This window comes from Lytechinus variegatus, chromosome 2 (genome assembly GCF_018143015.1).
Source record: "Lytechinus variegatus isolate NC3 chromosome 2, Lvar_3.0, whole genome shotgun sequence".
Lineage (NCBI taxonomy): Eukaryota > Metazoa > Echinodermata > Echinoidea > Temnopleuroida > Toxopneustidae > Lytechinus > Lytechinus variegatus.
Genome location: NC_054741.1, coordinates 16417494 through 16438017, shown reverse-complemented (window position 1 = coordinate 16438017; position 20524 = coordinate 16417494). Strand labels below are relative to the sequence as shown.

Below are 20524 nucleotides of genomic sequence, written 5' to 3'. Positions count from 1 at the left end.
AGATTTAGAAATATTTATTCATCCCGTTTAGTCCCCCTCCCCATTTGTGTTATAATATCGTCGCACGCACCAAGAACCGTCCTCTCTGCGCACTTGGCGAGGCGCGATAGCGCACTGTATCCTTTCCACGAACCGTCCTCTCTGTTACGATGCCCACTGTGGCGTAAATAATTCACTTCAAGAAAATATAAAGATACGAGATGAAACTTTGGAATCTGTACTGTCAAAAGAAGATGCCGGTAAATAATTTGCTCTCCTTGTAGGTGCACTTATTGCTGGTTTTAGAAAAGCTTTTTTTTAAATGCGTTTCCTGCCAAACTACATGTAACTTTCGCATCGAAGTGTGCATAGAGGACGTTTCGTGGTGCGTGCGACGATATATAGAAATGAATACTAAATAGTCCTGCACACTGTATAAATTTTAAACTTATGACATTTTACACAATCCTGGTGTTTATGAATCTTCCAGTAGTTTGAACGAGTGTTTAAAATCTGAACAAAGTTTAGGCCTAATTTTTAATATTTAATTTTCAATGGATTTATTGAGCATGGTTTGTTAATCTGCTAAACAACTACAAGTACATGTACAGTACTGTAAGGTTCATATAGGAAACAGAATTGTATAAAAAAAAATTCTGTATGTAGAAAACTGACCTTGCCCTAAAAATATTCTTGTCAAGGTCTCTCGTATATTTTTATGTATGAACACAACATGTTAGACTGAATGTAACCATATGGAAGGAGTCCTTCACTGTTTAATTGATTTCATTTCTAATCGTAATGACGTACTTTCAATTGAAGAGAAAACTGACAAGTACAAGTTTGAATATCTCCATGCAGTATTTTTGCTGGTACTTCTGTAAAAATTTTATGAAAATGGCAAATCCTCACTTTGCTGATAAGAGACAGAGGTTAGTTGCACATGTTGCATTCACAGTCACATATTAAAGGTAAAAAATGAACTTGGTAAACCAGGCCTGTGCATGTTTCATTGAAGCCTGTCCTATATTTGTCATGGTTGGATTTTGTGACAAGAAAACATTGACATTGCTCAAAAAACATAGTGGCTCGTATTCTGAAGTCAGGTTTAACTTTGACCATGGTCTAACTCTGTGCTAACATTATGGAAAGCCAAAAGTGTCAAAATTTTTATTAAGTTGTATGTTTTTATGTTTGCTGTGCTCTTTCCTGATTCATCGATGGTGAAGACAATCATCTTTGTATACTTCCCACACAATTATGATTGATTTGAGAGACAAATGAGGTGAAATTTTGCAACTCTATATTGTTAGTGATTTATGTAATAATTGGCTAACCATACATGTACATATTTAAACCACAACTTTAAACCCAAGTTCAGAATACAGGCAAGTGAGTGTATGTTCCTTCCTTACCCAATAACTGGGTAAGGTATATCTCGAGTGTTAATTATGTAAAACTGATATTTGAAATATTTCTTCTTTCTCCCCTCCATTTATTTCCAATCCAGCTTTCCTGACATTCGTCAACTCATACAGCGTCAAGTGGGCAACGCGCGTTCAGGATTTCTTCACCGCAGCAAAGGTCTTGGCCCTTATCGTCATCATCATCACAGGAATCGTTCAACTTTGCAGAGGTAAGTTTGGATTCTTCCTGCCTCTGTAATTATCCTGGTATTTTAAGGTGTATCCTACCCGATACTCTTCACAAATTTAATAATGTCACGCTCCATATTAAAGATAAATTCCAGTTTTGGTAACGATCTCAAAATGGCTTTTTACAGAATCTAATATAATGACCACCCAAGTGTCTGTTTGTATGAATAAAAAATATGTGCCAAAGGATTCTGGAAGAAATTGTGTAATTGCTGTGAAATCAGCAAAATAAGTGCGGATTCGGTCACTTCCACCGGGTCTTTATTCCAGCAATAATAATACACTGTCCCACGTGTGCCTATCTGTGTTGGTGATCTTCAGTGTGAACATTTTTCAGCATAGATTTCAAGATTTCACAAAGTTCAGTTTGTATAACTGTACCAGATCTTCATCCTCGATGATATTCTGACAATTAAGCCTGGTTTTACAGACATTCTCATGAAATCAGTGTTTACTGCAACTACTGGAATTCTCTTTAATGATATTTTCTTTTAAAAACTGATCAGACTTCGACAGTAAATAAACAAATACCTACAATGAACAGAGAACAATGTACAGAGAATGTACAGAGGTGCACAAATTTTGCAAAGTATCAGTTGTCTTTTTGTTTTGACATCACCTTGCAATCGCTCCCATCTTTGCACATTTGTTTCAGTGACATTAAAATGATATTGTTTTACCAAACGTGTTTTCTTTAGGGAAGAGTTTTTCAATAGACAGAATCAATTAAAGTTAAGGTTTTCAATTTCAATTATATGAGGCATGAATAAAAGAAGAGCCTGTATCTATGTAATTTCTAACCAATCTCTTTGAGAAAGGGCCCACACCCCAGTTTGACAAGTTGGGGTCTATTGAACAATGATTTATGACATTTATGTCATCAGTGTCCTCACAGTTTATTTTTTCAATATTATAAAAATGTCTTTATTTATGAGACACCAGGATGTTTACGCATTGATAAGTCATACCATGGACCCATAGGTCCATGGTCATGCTTCACTATTACTAGGTGCTTCTCCATCAGCCTGGTTAAACCATGGACCTATTATATCGAGATTAGGGAATTTGGTAGTATCTGAGTTCTGAGTAAAAACCGAAATACCTTTTGTACTTAAAACTGATAAGTATATACACATAAAACTGGATTATTTGGCAATTAGTGTTCAATTATAATCCCAAGTTGACTCAGAATTATACTCTTAATCTTAAACCTACAAAAAGGTGGCTAGTTTTGGCTATACATGTACCCACCAATCTTCAGATTGACAAAAATCCTGAATAAAATATTTTTTTAAATCTGGATGTATACATACTGTAGAATGTCTATAGGGTAGAGGTGTACAATTAAACACCCTGATTTTTCCATCAATTGCTCATGGTCAAGTGGTCGTAGTCACATGTAAAAACTCTACTGCACTGTTTCAATGGCAGGGGTCGGAATCTTGCTTTTGCTGGCTAATATTTGTCATAATTTTTTTCATTTATGAATTGAAGACCACGGCATGTATTCCATTGAATAATGATGAGACAGTAGTGAATTTTGATAGTAAAAAGAATAAACTTGACTCGATCATTATTTTGGTTGCGGATTTAAGTGGTGCTGGCCATAACAAATTTGGCATTTTTTTTCAAACTTCACATAGATCTAGTAGATTAGGATAATGTGGGTAAGAAGAGGACGATTTTTGAAGTTTGGCTGATGAATATGAGGCAATACATCTGTTCCCATCAGAACCATCATGTGATTTTGATCCTCAGGGATTACAAACTTTGATATATGATAATCTTGTATGTCAGGTAGTATTTTTCGTCTCCCATCCTTTTCAAAATATTTGCGTTTCAAGACATGATACATTGCACCATACAGAGGAAACTGGTTGGGGCTTGGGAGCAATTTGACTACATGGTTCTCACACTAATCCAGTATAAATGCGGAGGAGTGATACATTCTTTTTTATGATTGCAGAGTGCAAGGGTACCGAGTTCTAAGAAGGAAACATAATTCACTATGAATTGTTTACATTTTATTTTTTTGTGTTTTATACACTCTATAGTGTGTTCACACAAACATGAGAACAGCCATTTTGTTTATGATATATGAATGGTACCTTTTACACAAATGAAATGATGCTATTTAATTTTGGAAAATATGCACATTTTGACTATAGAAACTAAAATCATTAATGGGTCACAAAACAAGAGACATTGCTTTAAAAAAAAATTTCCTCTAGCTAGGAATCACATTTATCCAAATTATAAATTCTTGTGAATTTTTAAAATAATTATTGTTGAAATCCTAAATTCACATTGCATACATTTCATGTAGGCTCTATTTCTGAATCAAAAATTTGATGATTATCACGTTTTATTCTTTTTCAACTATTTCATCAAAGTTATTAAATGAAGGTACTTGTCGTGCAGGCAAATTATGAAATTTCCAGGGCAATAGTACTACATATATATGCTCATGATAGTCAAATTTGATTGTTGAAGAAATTAACAACCTCAATAAACTTGTATGGAGTGCATACATAAGGGAATTAATTAGAACACTTGACATAAAGATCAACCTCTTAATGAGAAGGCATATACTGTATGTCTCACATTTGCTAGATTCTAGTTCCTCCGAGATGATGAATTTAATTTATGTGCATGTACACATGTAGATGTAATGCTTGTGCAGTGACAAACAATAGAACCCCATGTGGTCAAATGGTTCACTGGAAATAAGTCAATCTCCCCTTATCCCATATGTTTATTGACTCTCTGACTAATTTATTACAATAAACACACATTAGGGGTGAGATATTGGATAGTGGTAGATTTTGTATTTCTTAAACCAAGACCACCTGTTACCTGTTGGAAAACTAACATTGGCTGGTAAACAATGTAATTCTGCCTCCAAGTTTATGATAAAGACAGGCACCCTGTTCTTATCTGCATGTACGTCTTTAACTAGTTAAGTGGAACCAGTTAACATGTGATGGGGATGCTTGAAGCGGTCTTGCAAGCATTAAGTGGTTTTCCAAACCAGTTTGGTCAACCCACCAGAATTCTGAACAACCCCTTAATGTTCAGCCCAAAACATATCAGCTCTTTGCAGTGAGCCTTTATATTTTTCCTATAATATATGAAGAACTAAAACCTTTGCTGAAAAAATTAGTCTTCTTTTGGCAGAGAAATATTAAATCCCAATTTCTCTAATATCTATTTCACCATCATTATTTATTTTGGTGGAAGTATTTTTTTAAACCAGAAAATATTTTAACTATCATTATCATATACTTTTTTTATCATGGATATAATCATCATTATTACTCTGTAAAGTCTGTATCATTCATTTTGTTTTTGGAATTACCATTTTTTCATTGTTAATTATTTTTTTGGGGGGGCCCTTTTTCACATTCAAGTGGATTAAATACATGTCATGTGCAGTCAGTTAACCATGATTCACTCTGGATGATGACTGTTGAGAATGGCAGAAATTTATGCAAAGTTGCAAGCATTGTGTTTATGTTAACCAATGTACTGTCAGCATTTACACATGTACAGTATAAAACTTGAAGGTTGTTCAAATGTTGTTAGGATATAGTTCTGCCATCATAAAAACATGGAGTCTTCAGTGATGTCTCTTTCAAACTTGACCCATCTTTGACCTGGAAAAAGTCGCACCAACCCTCTATTGTTTAACGGAACTATGAAATGGAGTCCGCCTGGGTGGGCATCCCAAGGAAGGAACATTCATGTTTTCAGTAAGGAGAGCCCCAAGGAAAATAAATATCCTTCCACTCTAGTCCTAATTGTATGCAAATCATTTGTCGTCGATCATCTCCTGATGTGTGAGAATATGACACTTGAGGTGCTAGGTATGGGCTGCCATTGTACCATCTTAAGAAGGTGATGGAGAAGTATGTTGACCCGGGTCCCACTGCACCAAAATTTACTGTCATGTAAACTTTCACTTTAAATAAGCACAAAAAAGTGTTTTTGCTGTGACCAGATTGACCCAAGTAAAACCTTTGACTTTGTCCGCCCCCCCCCCCCCCCCCCCCGGCACCTTTGAGAAAAAGTTCCTTCAAGACTGACCATAATTTTCTCTGATTTTTCCTCGACGAAATGGTAAAAAAAGTTGAAGATAGCATGGTTGGACATTGTCTTGTGAGCAGACGACACTTGAATCGATTTCCACTTTATGTGTACGTCATGTGTGCACACGACTATGTGATGTATGAGGAGTTCCCTTTCACACGCACAAGAAAAATCATATCTTGGAGCTTTCATACTCATATCCTATGAGATTCCTTTATATGCATGAACACATGCAGTGTACTAACAACCGACCGACCCTTGATTTTTTTTCTGTTATGGGTGGATAATTGTAATACAAAATAGAGCTTTCACAAAATATACATGGATATATCATGGACAAAGAGTTTGTACCATAAGAGTTCTGCAAAAATAGATGTTTTGGGGTATATTTCAGGGTACAAATGAGAGAGTTGTTCATGTGTGACATCAACAGTGGGAGGATCTCCATTGCAGTGACTTCAGCATTCAAAGGCTCCTTTTATGTTTGTTCTCAAAATATCATAAATCTTATTCTTTGATTTTTCAGTGTTGTACACAAGCTCTCTTCTTCCAAGGGTTTCACTCTCCTTTAAACTGAAAATGAAATACATGTAGTCCGGATAGTGGTAACATTACCTGGACCAACTTTTCATTTTTATACAACATGTTTAAAGAATATGAAATGAATAACATTAAATTTCATTCAAATCATGTTCCCTTCTATATATTTTTAAAATAATCTGTTGAAGTAAAAATCTTTCCATATGCTCTTTCTCAGCACTATTAAGTTCATAATTGTTTCCATTATATTTATCTAACAGGTAAAACTGAGAATCTCCAGAATGCGTTTGAAGGGTCATCAAGCAATGTTGGAGACATTGCACTTGCTATGTATGCTGGTCTTTTTGCCTATGGTGGTTGGTAAGCATCTGATCAGAGATTGAGCACTAGTCATTTACAGATTTCATTTGGATATAAATGAATCATTCTGAAATATTAAAGGGATTACATGCCTGTACTGTGTCTAAAAAGTTTGAACATAAAATTATTTAATCAAGGAGGAGGTGTATGGTATTTCATGTGGTGAGTTCTAGATAGAACAAGTGGATAGAGATAGAAATGAAGAGGAAAGAAAGATTAAGGTTCTTTTCTGAGATGAGTGTAGTCATTTAAAGGACTGTAAACAAATCAATTACCTGATATATCGGTGTCAATCATTTTTGTCTCGCCTGCATTGCAGAGCGAGACTATGGGCGCCGCTTTCCCAACGACGGCAGCGTCAACATTGAAATCTTAACGGAGGTTAAGTTTTTGTATATGTCATTATAACTTAGAAGTATATGTACCTAGTTCATGAAACAAGATCATTTTCCATGAGTCTTAGGTCACATGATCAAGGTCAAAGATTATTCAAGGTCAATGAACATAGTACTTCATTATCATTTGAATGGTGTTTTAGTGAATAATTATTCAATAGCTGTTTTCAAAGTCAGCACTGCTGCTATGTAAAATCGCATAATGCAGGCAAGACTGCCATTGGTATTCCACTTGTTCATTATTTCATAAACTGTCTTTAACTGAACAGAGTTTTGAGATAACATCTTGTCACATAACATGTCAATGGAATATCTGAAAAAATGTTAGGGAAATGTTGTTTGATATTTATGGGACTGGTATGTTTGTGCCTGTATTTTAATTCTGATGTTTTCTTCCTCTTTTTTTCTTATCTCTTAGGAATTATTTGAACTATGTGACTGAAGAACTCAAGGACCCCTTCAGGTAAATTCAACATGTAGGCGCAGTAACATTCTTGCGGCGTACACATACATGGAAAACATGAAATTGATAATCGATGTCTTTTATTGTATTTGCGTGTGTGGGTAGAAGAAAAATCATGTCGCGATCTTGATTTTGATCTAATATACAGTTAAGCATACTTTAGCTACCACGTGCAGCAAATTTCACCTGTCTATTAGGACTAGGTTGAATTCCCTTGCATAGTTTTCAAATTAAAAATGTCCATAAGGGCAATTTCTCACAAAGACTGCTTTTCTGGTCTCCGCTGGTTGGTTCTTTACAGACCAGCTTACCCTTGGCTTGACTGTACATGTATGAAAGAAACAATTTGATTTCTGTGTCATGTTTCATTCAAATGAATACATACCCAGTATGTGGATCATTTAAGTAGGGACAGTGATTTTTTGTAATCTGTTCTTTACGTTACAATTTTTACTTGAAATTTTTTTAAATTTACATGAAACGGTTCTTTTTTATTTACTGTATATTTTAATGATATTTTTATTTGTTTAGATCAATTTTTCAGAAACCGATTTATTGAAAAATAGAAAACCTCTGTATCTATGTAAGACAATGCCCGATGACTTTCAAATTATACAGAATTTATCGTCATTTTGCTAAATTTTGAAGAGTAAAATGGATTTCATTCTTTATTTGCTATTTTCTTTTTTTAAACATGTTTTGGTGTCTCACAGGAATCTTCCAAGGGCCATCGTCATCTCTGTTCCATTGGTCATCTTCATCTATGTTTCTGCTAATATCTCCTACTTCGTTGCTATGTCACCGGCTGAACTTCTTGCAACAGATGCAGTTGCAGTGGTAGGTTGCTCTCAAGACTTATTAGACAGACATGGTGGCACATAGCAGAGGCAATATAACCTGGTTCCAAAATTTACAAGGGCACTGTACGAATTCTACTTGGTCAAAATGTACAATAGTTTTACACAGGCTATAAACTTCAATGTCCATAATTATTTATTTATTTATTTATTCTCGAATATTTATACAGAGTGGCCTGATCAGCATTAAAATACATACAATGTACGAAAAACATAGTAACAGGACATTATGAGATACAGAAAAAGGGAATAAATACAAGGTAAAAATAATTATGAGATTGATTCAATCACAGAGAGACTATAGCTGATCGCCCCCACATATCAATTAGTTTCTGAATCCAAAGTCACAAAATGGCAAAAGACAGACCAATGAGAATGAAATGGGATTAAACAAACCTTCTAGATTATAATGCATGTCCTTTGTGGGCATGTTTAAGTGATTGGCTTAATCACAAAGAAGCTACAGGTATATTATCAAAATTTGAAATGACTGAAACAATCACACATCCACACACAGATACACACCATGTCCAGATTATCCCCACGTACAAATGTCATAATTTGGTGTTTTAATCAATATGGCCACATTCTATTAATCTTGACTGTGTTGTGGTTTCTCTTAGACCTTTGGTGACAAGCTCCTCGGAGTGATGGCTTGGATCATGCCTGTGTCTGTCGCCCTCTCAACCTTTGGTGGGGTCAACGGACTTCTTCTGACAGGGTCTAGGTAAGAAAGGAGAATAAGACCTTTGACCTTAGGAGTTTTCTAACTGTTCCTGACTGACAAAGAAATGATTAACAAGTTACCAAGTCAAGGTCAATTATCATATGGTGTAAGTCTGTGAACTTAGGATTCTGTTGTCAAATGAATGTTTTTTTTTCTCTCTTTGAAAATTTATTCATATCTGTTGTTGTTTTCAAAGTCGGGTGATACTGCCAGAAGCATTTTGCTTGATTTTTTTTTTTTTGGGGGGGGGCTTATTTACAATTATGCTCCACCATATCGAATACAAACATCCATGTGTTTGTTTTTATTCCTATGGTTTTTGCATTCAGAATCTACTTTGTTGGAGCTCGTATCGGCCACCTGCCGGAGTCCATTGCCATGATTAGCATCAACAGGAAGACTCCCTTACCGTCTCTTGTCTTTACTGTAAGTATGACCAATCAATCGTTGTCAGGCTTGAAGTCAGTCAGTTCATGCAGTTGACTTTAAAGAAGAAAGCTTGCATGAAAACAGAAAACTCAAAGGAACAAGTCACTGAAAATTTGAGATTAAACTGAACAGATAAGATAATTAGGCTAAAGAAGTTATTCTAGAGCATTTGAATTTTGAGATCACTTAAAGTCCACCCACCCACCAAAAATTTGGTTTGAATAAAAGAAAAATCCAATGAGCATAGCACTGAATATTTCATCAAAATCGGATGTAAAATAAAGTTATGACATTTTAAAGTTTCGCTTGATTTTCCAAAACAGTTATATGCATATCCTTGTGGGTATGCAAATGAGGGGAATGAGAAAGTAACCTACTGGCTATTTCTTTTGTATTTCATTACATGAAATATAAAATACTTCAATTTTCTCCTCATTGCCCTGTGAAACTACGTTTTATTCCTCCCGTAACATGTGAACTTACCAGTTTTATAACATTTCGTGATTCAATCAAGTTGGTCATTATTGTCACAGCTGTAAAAATTGAAATATCTTCTAATTCAAAAATTGAAAAACTAGTGAGGGACATCATAGACTCACTAATTTCCATATCACTGAGCTGTGCGTGTAACTGTTTTATGAAAAATAAGCAGAAATTTAAAGTGTCATAACTTTCTGATTGTCCATCCAATTTCGATGAACTTTTCAGCATTATTCTTCTTTGATTTTCTCCCTTAATTCAAATCAGCATTTTTTTATTGACTTGACCTTTAATAAGACATCTTTCTGTTTCATAGAAGCTATTAAACTTGTTCCAAGGGTTTCATTCACCTGAAAGCAACTAAAAGTGGTAGTTCACCCTGATAGGTTGATTGCGCATTTTTAAAGATTTTAGTTTGTTCACTGACGAGCTGCTCCTCCATATGTTTTGTGATATGTAAATTACCCAAAATGCCAAGTGATTTTATTTCTGCAGTGGATATATCATGACCCAAAGCATTTCACTTCCTCTTCTACAAGAAAAGAAGAAAAAAAAAGAGATTTCTTGGGCAGGTTGGATACTGAACTTGAAATTTGAAGTATCAGGAGGGGGATCTTCTAAAGCAAAACAAAACAAAAAAACTCAGCCAGACATTACGCATTAGTCATGGTGAAACACCAGTTTGATGTGATTTCAGGAAGCGTTTCAACAAGCACATGCCATCTTGATTACAGATTCTGATGGATGATGTGTGAAAGCAGTCTGAAATTATCACACCTCGGCAAAGTACAATCAAACAAGGTCAAATTATTGAATTTTTGGCATTAACAAAAGATCATTTTCACAATGATTGGGGATGCCAGATTCTAGATTTACCTTGCTATTATCACAGTGAGCACTGAGCAACCCCCTGTTTTGTAGCAGTTTCTCTCCCTTCTATATAGCTGTTTTCTAGCCATTTTTGAAAATGGCTTGAAAAAGGTTAATTTTGTCCATTGAGATTTCTCCATGGGTATTAGGACATGTAACGGCTACAAAAATTTGTCCATTCTGCATGGCTTTGAACACAGATAAACAGATTATAGTTTTGTCATCAAAGTTATAAATGCGAAAGCAAATCATAACATTTTACATTAATGATGGGTTTTAAATTGTTGGGCAATTGAATAACTGATTTTCATGCAATCTTTCAAGTATGCGTGGAGTGTAGAGCTTGATAGTAGGTTTAGCTATAGGTACATGTATTCTGAACTGGATTTTTAAATAAATTCTGACCAGCTTTACTCAGTACTGGTACTCAGTATACTGGGGTCCTCTTTAAGTTCGAAATAGTTGATAAGAGTGCACATTGGTTTGAGGTCAGTTTTAATCTACATTCATAATGTTACTTCCATGAAAGAAGTCAAGAGTATCAACGAGTTTGACTCATAATGGAGGAAATTTTGTGACCTTGGACAAATTAATGCTTTAACTGTGAGTCAGGCCATTAATTTACCCGTTAGAACAACAGCTTCTGTCTGTACATTCCACTGTGTCATTCCATGTCTCATTTACACAACATGGAAATTAACGGTTTGAATTTACATTTTTTAAAATGAATGACTGTATTATTACAATGACAGATCTCGACATTTCATAGGAGATCCATATTGAAGCTTAAAAGTGCCACCGAGATGTTGAGATAATTATCTCGGGAAGTCGACATCTTGATAGCAAAATATAAGATGACGAGATCCTGGATCTCATCATGTTGACATCTTTTAGAAGAGATGATGAGATGACGAGATCCTGGATCTCATCATGTCAACATCTTTTAGAACAGATGTTGAGATGACGAGATCCTGGATCTCATCATGTCGACATCTTTTAGAACAGATGATGAGATGACAAGATCCTGGATCTCATCATGTCAACATCTTTTAGAACAGATGATGAGATGACAAGATCCCGGATCTCATCATGTCAACATCTTTTAGAAGAGATGTTGAGATGACAAGATCCCGGATCTCATCATGTTGACATCTTGTAGAAAAGATGATGAGATGATGAGATGATCTTGTCATCTCAACATCTCTTCTTAAGATGTTGACATGATGAGATCCAGGATCTTGTCATCTCATCATCTCTTCTACAAGATGTCAACATGATGAGATCCAGGATCTTGTCATCTCATCATCTCTTCTACAAGATGTCAACATGATGAGATCCGGGATCTTGTCATCTCATCATCTCTTCTTAAGATGTTGACATGATGAGATCCAGGATCTTGTCATCTCATCATCTCTTCTAAAAGATGTCAACATGATGAGATCCGGGATCTTGTCATCTCAACATCTCTTCTAAAAGATGTTGACATGATGAGATCCGGGATCTTGTCATCTCATCATCTCTTCTAAAAGATGTCGACATGATGAGATCCAGGATCTCGTCATCTTATCTTTTGCTATCAAGATGTCGACTTCCCGAGATAATTATCTCAACATCTCGGTGGCACTTTTAAGCTTCCATAGATCCAGCCTTAATGTCCTTTAACTGATAACAAAAATATGCCATAGAGTAGGGGGCCAGGGGCTTTAGGGAGTATTAAAAAAAAGTATTGACCATGTTGCATGAAAGTTTTTTTATTGCTGCCAGGAAGTATTGATTGTTTTTTTGAGCGGTGTTACCATGCAAATTAGTCATTAATTGCAAAGTTATCTTATAAAATTTTGTGAAAGGAACTGGATTCTTTTTAACCTTTTTTACCCCGCCAAAAAATTATAATCATAGTAACTCTGATATGAAATTTCTGAGGAAAACTTTATTTTAATTAGCTGTTCAAAGATACCATAATCTCAACGGTCCCCTGGTTATCTTTGAACTTTGTTCTCTCTGATACTTTGGCAGAGGCAAGAAAATAACATCATTTCATTAAAAATAGAAAAATAAATCATCCAGAAAGAGCTAAATATTTGCATTTCATTAATTCAAACTGCACCTTTTTACAAAAAAAAGAACTCTGGAAGCTTCACTTTTATTGGAGACTTATTTTTTCTGCTTGGAAGTGTAAATACAGCAATTTTGATGAGACAAAAGTGTACAAACGTTAATCTGATTGTGAAGGGGTTAGTCATGCTGAACACCTGCTCTATGCACAAACTATCAGAAATAAAAACCACACCAACTGTCTACATTCACAGTCAACTTAAAAGCCAATGTTCAGGAAATAGCAATAAAATAACCAGGCGCAAGGTGTGGATGAAAAAGAACAATGGAACTGGTTAACAGTGAGAAACAGTATTTCTATTTTGGACAATGAAATACACCAGACGGTGGACTGTACTGTTTCCAGAAGAAGAAGAATGAATTGAATTTAGATTTTTCTACTTGTACAAATAGGTTTACATCTACCATTTTTCTCACCACTACTGCTGCTGTAAATTCCTTTTTTTTCTTTGCTCTATCCCCCAAAAGTATTGTACTTCCAAGTAATACTTATTGAATCTATGATAAATATAGTTTGATAAGGTCAGGTGATAGCTATATTGTAACATAGTCAGATAAGGACTGTTATATCCGGAAGGGAGAATGTGCTGGTAAAGCTATTAATAGCTGACTATAGTTAATAGACATTACTGTTCACCAGACAGAAGCTATTTTATGCAGGTACATGTATTTATGTTGAAAGTTTTTCATACTTGGCAACTGTCCTCATTTTCAATTCCATTCAGTTCAAGTCAGTTCTAATATTTGATAGAAACGGTCCCTTTTGTGGAAGAAAACAATCAATCTTTACCCATAATGACCCTTTGTCTCTATCTTTGTGATTGTGTATGTGTAAAAAAAAGTTTAAGCAACATCCCTATTAAAAAGAGATGAGTAATATTTTGTCTCGTGTATGGACTTGCGATCTTGGGCAGTATTGCCATTTTGCATTCTTACCATGCTTATGTCTTCAAATTGCCACATTCCTACAAAAGGAGAATTTCCATTGTCTTTAGAGTTTAGACACAGAAATAAAGAGACCATTGATGTGAACTTGTAAATAGCGTACCCACTCATCTGCAAAGCAGGGCAATACATATTGATCATCATTATCTGGTCAGACATAAGATATACCGGTAGGTAATGAATCGTGGTGATTTCCTTTTTAATGGCCATTAAGGTGTTGGTATCACCCACTTGCAAATTATTCATGCGAAATATAAATGCATATTATGTAATGGATTTATTACAATATTTTTTATTCTTTGGTCTCTTTCTATCTCCCATTCTCTCTCACTCCGTCTCTCACTCTCTCACTCTCTTACTCCTTTTCTGTTTCTTCTAACACTCCTTTCCTCTCTTTCTCGCTCTTTTTTACCCCTCTTTCCATCCTTTTCTCCTTGTCTTTCTGCCTCTCTTTCATTCCCTCTCTCCCTCTTTCATTCTTTCTCATCTACTCCTTCGTCTTTTTCTTTGTCTGTCTCTCCTCTCCGTTTCTAATACTGCTTTCCTCTCACTCTTTCTATCCTTCTCTACGTCCCTCTCTTTCTCAACCCCTCTCTGTCTTTCTCCCTGTGCCTTCCCCCTGCCTTGCCTGTTCCCCATCTATCCCCACCTCCCCCATCTTTCTCTCTCTTCCTTCATACTGCAGTGTATCTTGTCCCTGCTCTACCTGTTTGCCCAAAACATCGGTCAGCTGATCAACTACTTCAGCTTCGTCACGTGGTTGGCCACCGGGACGTCCATCGCCGGTCAGATATACCTCAGATACAAAGCACCGGACATGGCCAGGCCGGTCAAGGTGAGTGTGACATCAGGTCTGCCTACCATGGCACCTAGAGGTTATGTAATATGCCAAATTATATTGTTAGTCAAAGTTTTGATCGCATTGGATGATCCTCTACAAGCGCCATTACATGGACCTAAAATGGGCATCGGCAAAAATATCAGCTAAAAAGTTTTGATCGTTATCGGCTGCTGATACGATGATGGTTTCAGGTTATATTGGAGTAAAGGGAATATTGAAGAAATATACACAACTATAATATAATCATGATAGTACAAAACTACAATTCTCAAATAGGTAACTGCTAAAAAAATTATAATTGTCGATCTTTTATTGAATTATTTAAACCTATGAATTAACTTTGTCAGAAGTCAATAATTGTGCGTCTCATGAGAGGTTCAGTGCATTTCTTCCTAGTATATAATAGCTAATAACTGGTGGATGTTTTTTGAAGGTGTTTATAAAGTTATTGCATGACTTTAGGCACGACTGGAGCATGTTCTTAGGTGCTAAGTCAACTACATAGGGATAAACCATTTAGCACAAGAAAGGGTCACCAGTCGTGCGTAAAGCTGTTTGTAACTTACAAACAGCTTTATGAAACACCCACCAGAAATTTTAGACAATATGGATGTAATTATCTTTTAAGGCGCCAAATAATCAAGGGTCGTACATTGTTACATCTGGAAGCAAGATAATTTGGATAATTAGGGATTGTTTAAGAAATTGCGATTAGGAATGCATTGATTGTTATCCTAGGACTTGTGTGTCTTTAGATCTGAAATAACAGAAGATACACATGGCTGCTCTGTACATTGCATATTGGCACACCCCCAAGTCATCTTGTAGTGAAATAATAGAACAAATATTGCATGGTTCATCAACACTTTCTGGGACACTGAGCTTGATGAATTCAGAGCTCACATAAATTATGGACGACAACCCTTGATTTTTCACATACTTCCTCAAAAACAGTTAAAGAAAGGATGTTAACTAACTTGGTATCGCTCGGGATGGCTTGGGGAGAACCGAAAATTGGGTCAAGTTTTGTTTTTGATATGAGCACAGTATTTCACTACCTGCATTTATGCACAAGTAAAAATATGGAAATGAAGCTTTCTTCATGAAAGTTAAATTCCTACCAACAGATTGCCAGCAAATTTAAGTCTTAAAAAATAAACAGTACTCATTTTTTCTGAAAAATGACAAAAAAAGGGATGTAAGATGATTTCTCACTACACACACAATAAAAAATGGGAATAATAATCAATAACTCCCAGAGTGTTAATTGCCCACATTCTATCAAGCATGAGAAGAATACATTATATCTTTTTTTTTAGATCCAAAAGCCTCTTTAAAGGTTGGCTGAAGGTTCAATAATATGAAATAGACTCCTCAAAAAAAAGTATAAAATCTGACTTTGATGGATAACCCCTCCTCGGTTTTAGTGAATATTAATGTGTGATTGATACCAATGAATAGATCATTTAATTCTCTTTAAAATACTACCTTACATGATATGATTTTGGTTTACATGGAGGTGCAGTGCCTTGAAATGTGAGGCAAAATTCAAAAGTTGCAAAATGACAATAAATTGAAAGTCAGTGTTCTCTTTTTTCCGTGGTGATGAGTGAGTTTCTCAGCGGTTTCTTTTGTTTTCATGCACCTTAACATCAACATTATAATCAAACACACTGCTGCACATGCAAACACATAACAAACAAACATGCATGGGTATTTCAAACCACGACTCAAACCATGATATCTAACAGAACCATCACTACCTAAACCACAAAAAAAATAAAAATGAAGAAGCAGTGTCTTGATTGAATGGATTATCATCTTTATTGACACAGACAAGAATCATGTTCTGTATTGACCCTTCATGACTATTTCAGCTCGTTTTGCAGCTTTTCGATTCAGACCTCATCCAACACTTTTGAATCCTGCTCTTTTCGTGATGGCATGATCAAACAAGCATGGTATCATTTTAAAGAGAAATAAATGGTCTTTTGATTGATATCAAATATGCATTGTGTAAAATTTGGAGTTTGGAGAAGTTATTAGTCAAACTTAGATTTCCAAACTTTTTATAATCGGTTTATAATGTATTGTCATCTCATATTCCAACCTTGCAAATTGAAGTGACCATTAAATATTTCTTCAACTGAAGGTTCTCTGTGAAAATTTGAATTTACATCTCATGTTACTTAATGCTCTCTTTAATCTCAAAGTAATGTTTTATTTTCTTTTAATAAGGGCCCTTATGAACACCAATCTTTCAAATTTAGTGATTGCATATCAGATTTCTATAGATAATTATTTTTACCAATTTTTTGAGAGAAATGGTTTTATATCAAGGGGGAGGGTTGGGGGGGGGGTTCAGTTGCCATTTCTACCGGGGGGGAGGTGGAGATATTTTTCTTGTTATTTCAGACATAACTGACACAAATTCTTTCTGTATGAAAGCAGGAAATTCCATCCACATTCTTTGAAAAGAGTGTGAAAATAGAATATTGACGCCATAACCAGTACAACTGCATAACACAACATGGATGTTATTCATCCGACATCATTATATACCTACCCTGTTGGATATTGCAGACATATTGGAATGCTGCCAAATTCAATTAGCGTTTGGCAACATGCCCAAAGATAGATCTGTACTCTAGGCATATATATACTACTATGTGTAGTATTAGACCGGACAAGGTCACATGCTACTACATAGTATGTATTCACACAAAGAAAAGCATGTTCACACTTCCAAGCTCTGTTCTCATTGCTTTCTTTTTTAAGTTCCCTTTGTCTGAAATGAAAAAATACATTTTTAATGGCTCTGTTTGCGATCTGCAATTATGGTAACTGTAATTATTGTAAGTGCCATGAAAACCTTGATTCTGATTGGCTACTATGCCCTGTTACCATGGTATTTGCCATTATGGAAAAGTTACCATAATTCCAACAAGTCATTAATGATACAGACTGGGGATGTTCTTAGGAGGCTTGAAATCTGCTTGTCGACACTCTAGATAATGCAAGTGCGTGTTCTTGTGTTTTTATATTCTAATTTCTAAGAATATGTTAATATGATGTAATCACTAATGTGTGTATGATTCAAGTGATCACTTGTCCAATGCATGGGATTGCATCATCTATGATCATCAGTCTGTAATGTAAAATATCTTTGTGTTTTCTTAGTGTGCTTTGTTTTCATTCATATTGCCTCAAAGATGCATGCATTGCATATATTTTTTTTGTAATAATATTTGACATTTCGCTGGCATAAAGTATTTCTGTATTTTTTCCTCTTTCCAGTTAGAGAGCTGCCAACTATTAAGAAAAAAATCATAATTTTCAACAAAAAAAGTCATGATTTTTCATGCCAGATTATGCTAGTAGGATTTTGACCTGATTATAATGCTTTTTGAGGTAGAATTTATGAACACATTCAATATACACATAGTAATACATTGTACAGTTGTAAAATTTCCTTGCCTGACTAGGCAAGTTAGTTCTTTAAAATTCAAGTAATGTACATGAAGCACCCTGGATGAATATAACTGACCACCATCGGGTTGGCATTTATGAACGTTGTGCATCTGTTCTATGTACATATATATAAGTCCCTCAAAAGAAGTTTGGAAATCTGACTTTGGCCATTAATTTCTCCCAATTCCCAATGATACACAATGCATATTTGAAATCATTCAAAAGATCATTTAATTCTCTTTAAAATGATACCATGCTTGTTATGATCATGCCAACACGAAAAGAGCAGGATTCCAAGTTGCTGAATGAGGTCTGAATTGAAAAGCTGCAAAACAAGCAAAAATAGTCTTGAATGGACTATAAAGAACACGATTCTTTTGTCTGTGTCAATAGAGATGAAAATCCATTCAAATCAACCCCCTGTTATTTCACTTTTGATGTTTTGTTGTGGTTTATGGAGTGATGGTTCTGTGAGATAACATGGTTTGAGTTGTGGTTTGAAATACCCATGCATGTTTGTTTGTTATGTGTTTGCATGTGCAGAAGTGTGTTTTATTATAATGTTGATGTAAAAACAAAAGAAACCCGCTGAGAAACTCACTCATCACCAAGGGAAAAAAAACAGTGACTTTCAATATTGTGTCATTTTGCAACTTTTGAATTTTGCCCCACTTTTCAAGGCACTGCACCTCCATGTGAACCATAATCATATCATGTATGGTATCATTTTAAAGTGAATTAAATGATCTATTCATTGGTATCAATCACACATTAATATTCACTAAAGCATAGGAGGGATTATCGTTCAAAATCAGATTTCTAAACTTTTTTGGGGGAGTTTACATCACCTTTTCTAAGAAATTTATATTACCCCATGGCACGTATGAAATAATGACTTTGAGCTGCTGGATTGCTACTTTTTACTTTAAAAGGTTGGCAGCTCTGCAGTGATGAATATGACACACACACAAATAATTCTTGACATGAAAAACGAACACCCCCCCTCCGCTCATTCTGCTTTGTGCCCCCTATGCACAACATACAACCCTCCCCTTTGTAAAATCCTGTAGCCATACCTGGTTGATAGAAAAATAACCAGGCATTGCAAATTTGATTGTGGAGGATATAACTAACAGCACATGCTTTGAAATAAATAGCAAATGCTGCCTGAATGATACATTATTTTCTGAATTATACAAATTTGGGACACAGATAAAATGTTCCATGTTTCTGTTCTTTCCACCCAGGTGAACATTATTTTGCCTATCATCTTCTTAGCTGCATGCATCTTTCTTACCATCATGGGAGTGTACGCTGCACCCGTCGATACCCTCATCGGAGCAGCCATCTTGCTTTCTGGGGTACCTGTCTATTTCTTTGGTGTCTGGTGGACGAATAAACCAACTTGGATCCTTAGTGCTGTCCGTAAGTATATTTTCATTCCATTTTTCTACTTCTATCTGATCTGCTGCTATGTGCAGGGGTTAAATGATACGAATTGAATAAATACACTGAAAATTGAACATGCAGAATACAAGAAAGAAATGACTCCATTTATAGTGGATTGAAAATAAAGTTATGGAATTCACATAATTAATATATATGGCCTGAAAGAGTATCTTCTCCAAAATAATTTGATACCATATTTATGTAATACGTGTTAACGCCTGGATGATCAGGAGGCATTCTTTGCAATGATGTAAATTTTGATTTGCACCAAAGTAAGGCATGACTGCAAAGAATGAATCCAGATGTCAATGATATCATAATCCTACAAGAATTTGCACTAAAATCCATGTCAAAACACCTTTTTGGTAATTTACATTATAATTGTTCAATGAACACTTTTAGTATTGATTCTTAACTTAATTTCATTGCAAAGAGATTTTCAAATATGTTTACTAACTAATATAGGATTATGACATCATTGGCATCTGGGATTCATTCATTGCAGCCATGCCTTACTTTAAATTTACATTACTGCAAAGAATACCTACTGATTATCCAAGCTTGAAGACATATCACATAAATATGGTATCAAATTATTTGGGAGAAGATACTCTTTCTAGCCATATATAATGTTGATGTGTTCATGACATATCTTTATATTAAATTGGGGATTTGTGAGGTGTCAAGTTTTTTTTACTCACACGGTAGAGAGCTTGATTTCCCCATAAACCCCCAAATCAACAAACATTAAGTGAAATGATACATTTCATAACATGATCAGATAGCATTGAAGAATCGCTTCTTATAAAATGTATCCAGGATATTGAAATGGTCTTTACAAGTACCTGAAGTTGGAGCA

General features: G+C 35.2%; 1 protein-coding gene across 1 annotated transcript in view; it reads left to right on the top strand.

Moving 5' to 3' along the window:
- LOC121407440 (large neutral amino acids transporter small subunit 1-like) overlaps window positions 1–20524 on the top strand; it is a 53023-nt gene that overhangs the window by 27124 nt on the left and 5375 nt on the right. The window contains exons 2-9 of the mRNA XM_041598509.1: window positions 1490–1615; window positions 6524–6623; window positions 7437–7481; window positions 8195–8318; window positions 8962–9065; window positions 9395–9491; window positions 14590–14739; window positions 19464–19641. Of these exons, the coding sequence (XP_041454443.1) occupies window positions 1490–1615; window positions 6524–6623; window positions 7437–7481; window positions 8195–8318; window positions 8962–9065; window positions 9395–9491; window positions 14590–14739; window positions 19464–19641 (924 nt within the window). The remainder of the gene's footprint in view (window positions 1–1489; window positions 1616–6523; window positions 6624–7436; window positions 7482–8194; window positions 8319–8961; window positions 9066–9394; window positions 9492–14589; window positions 14740–19463; window positions 19642–20524) is intronic.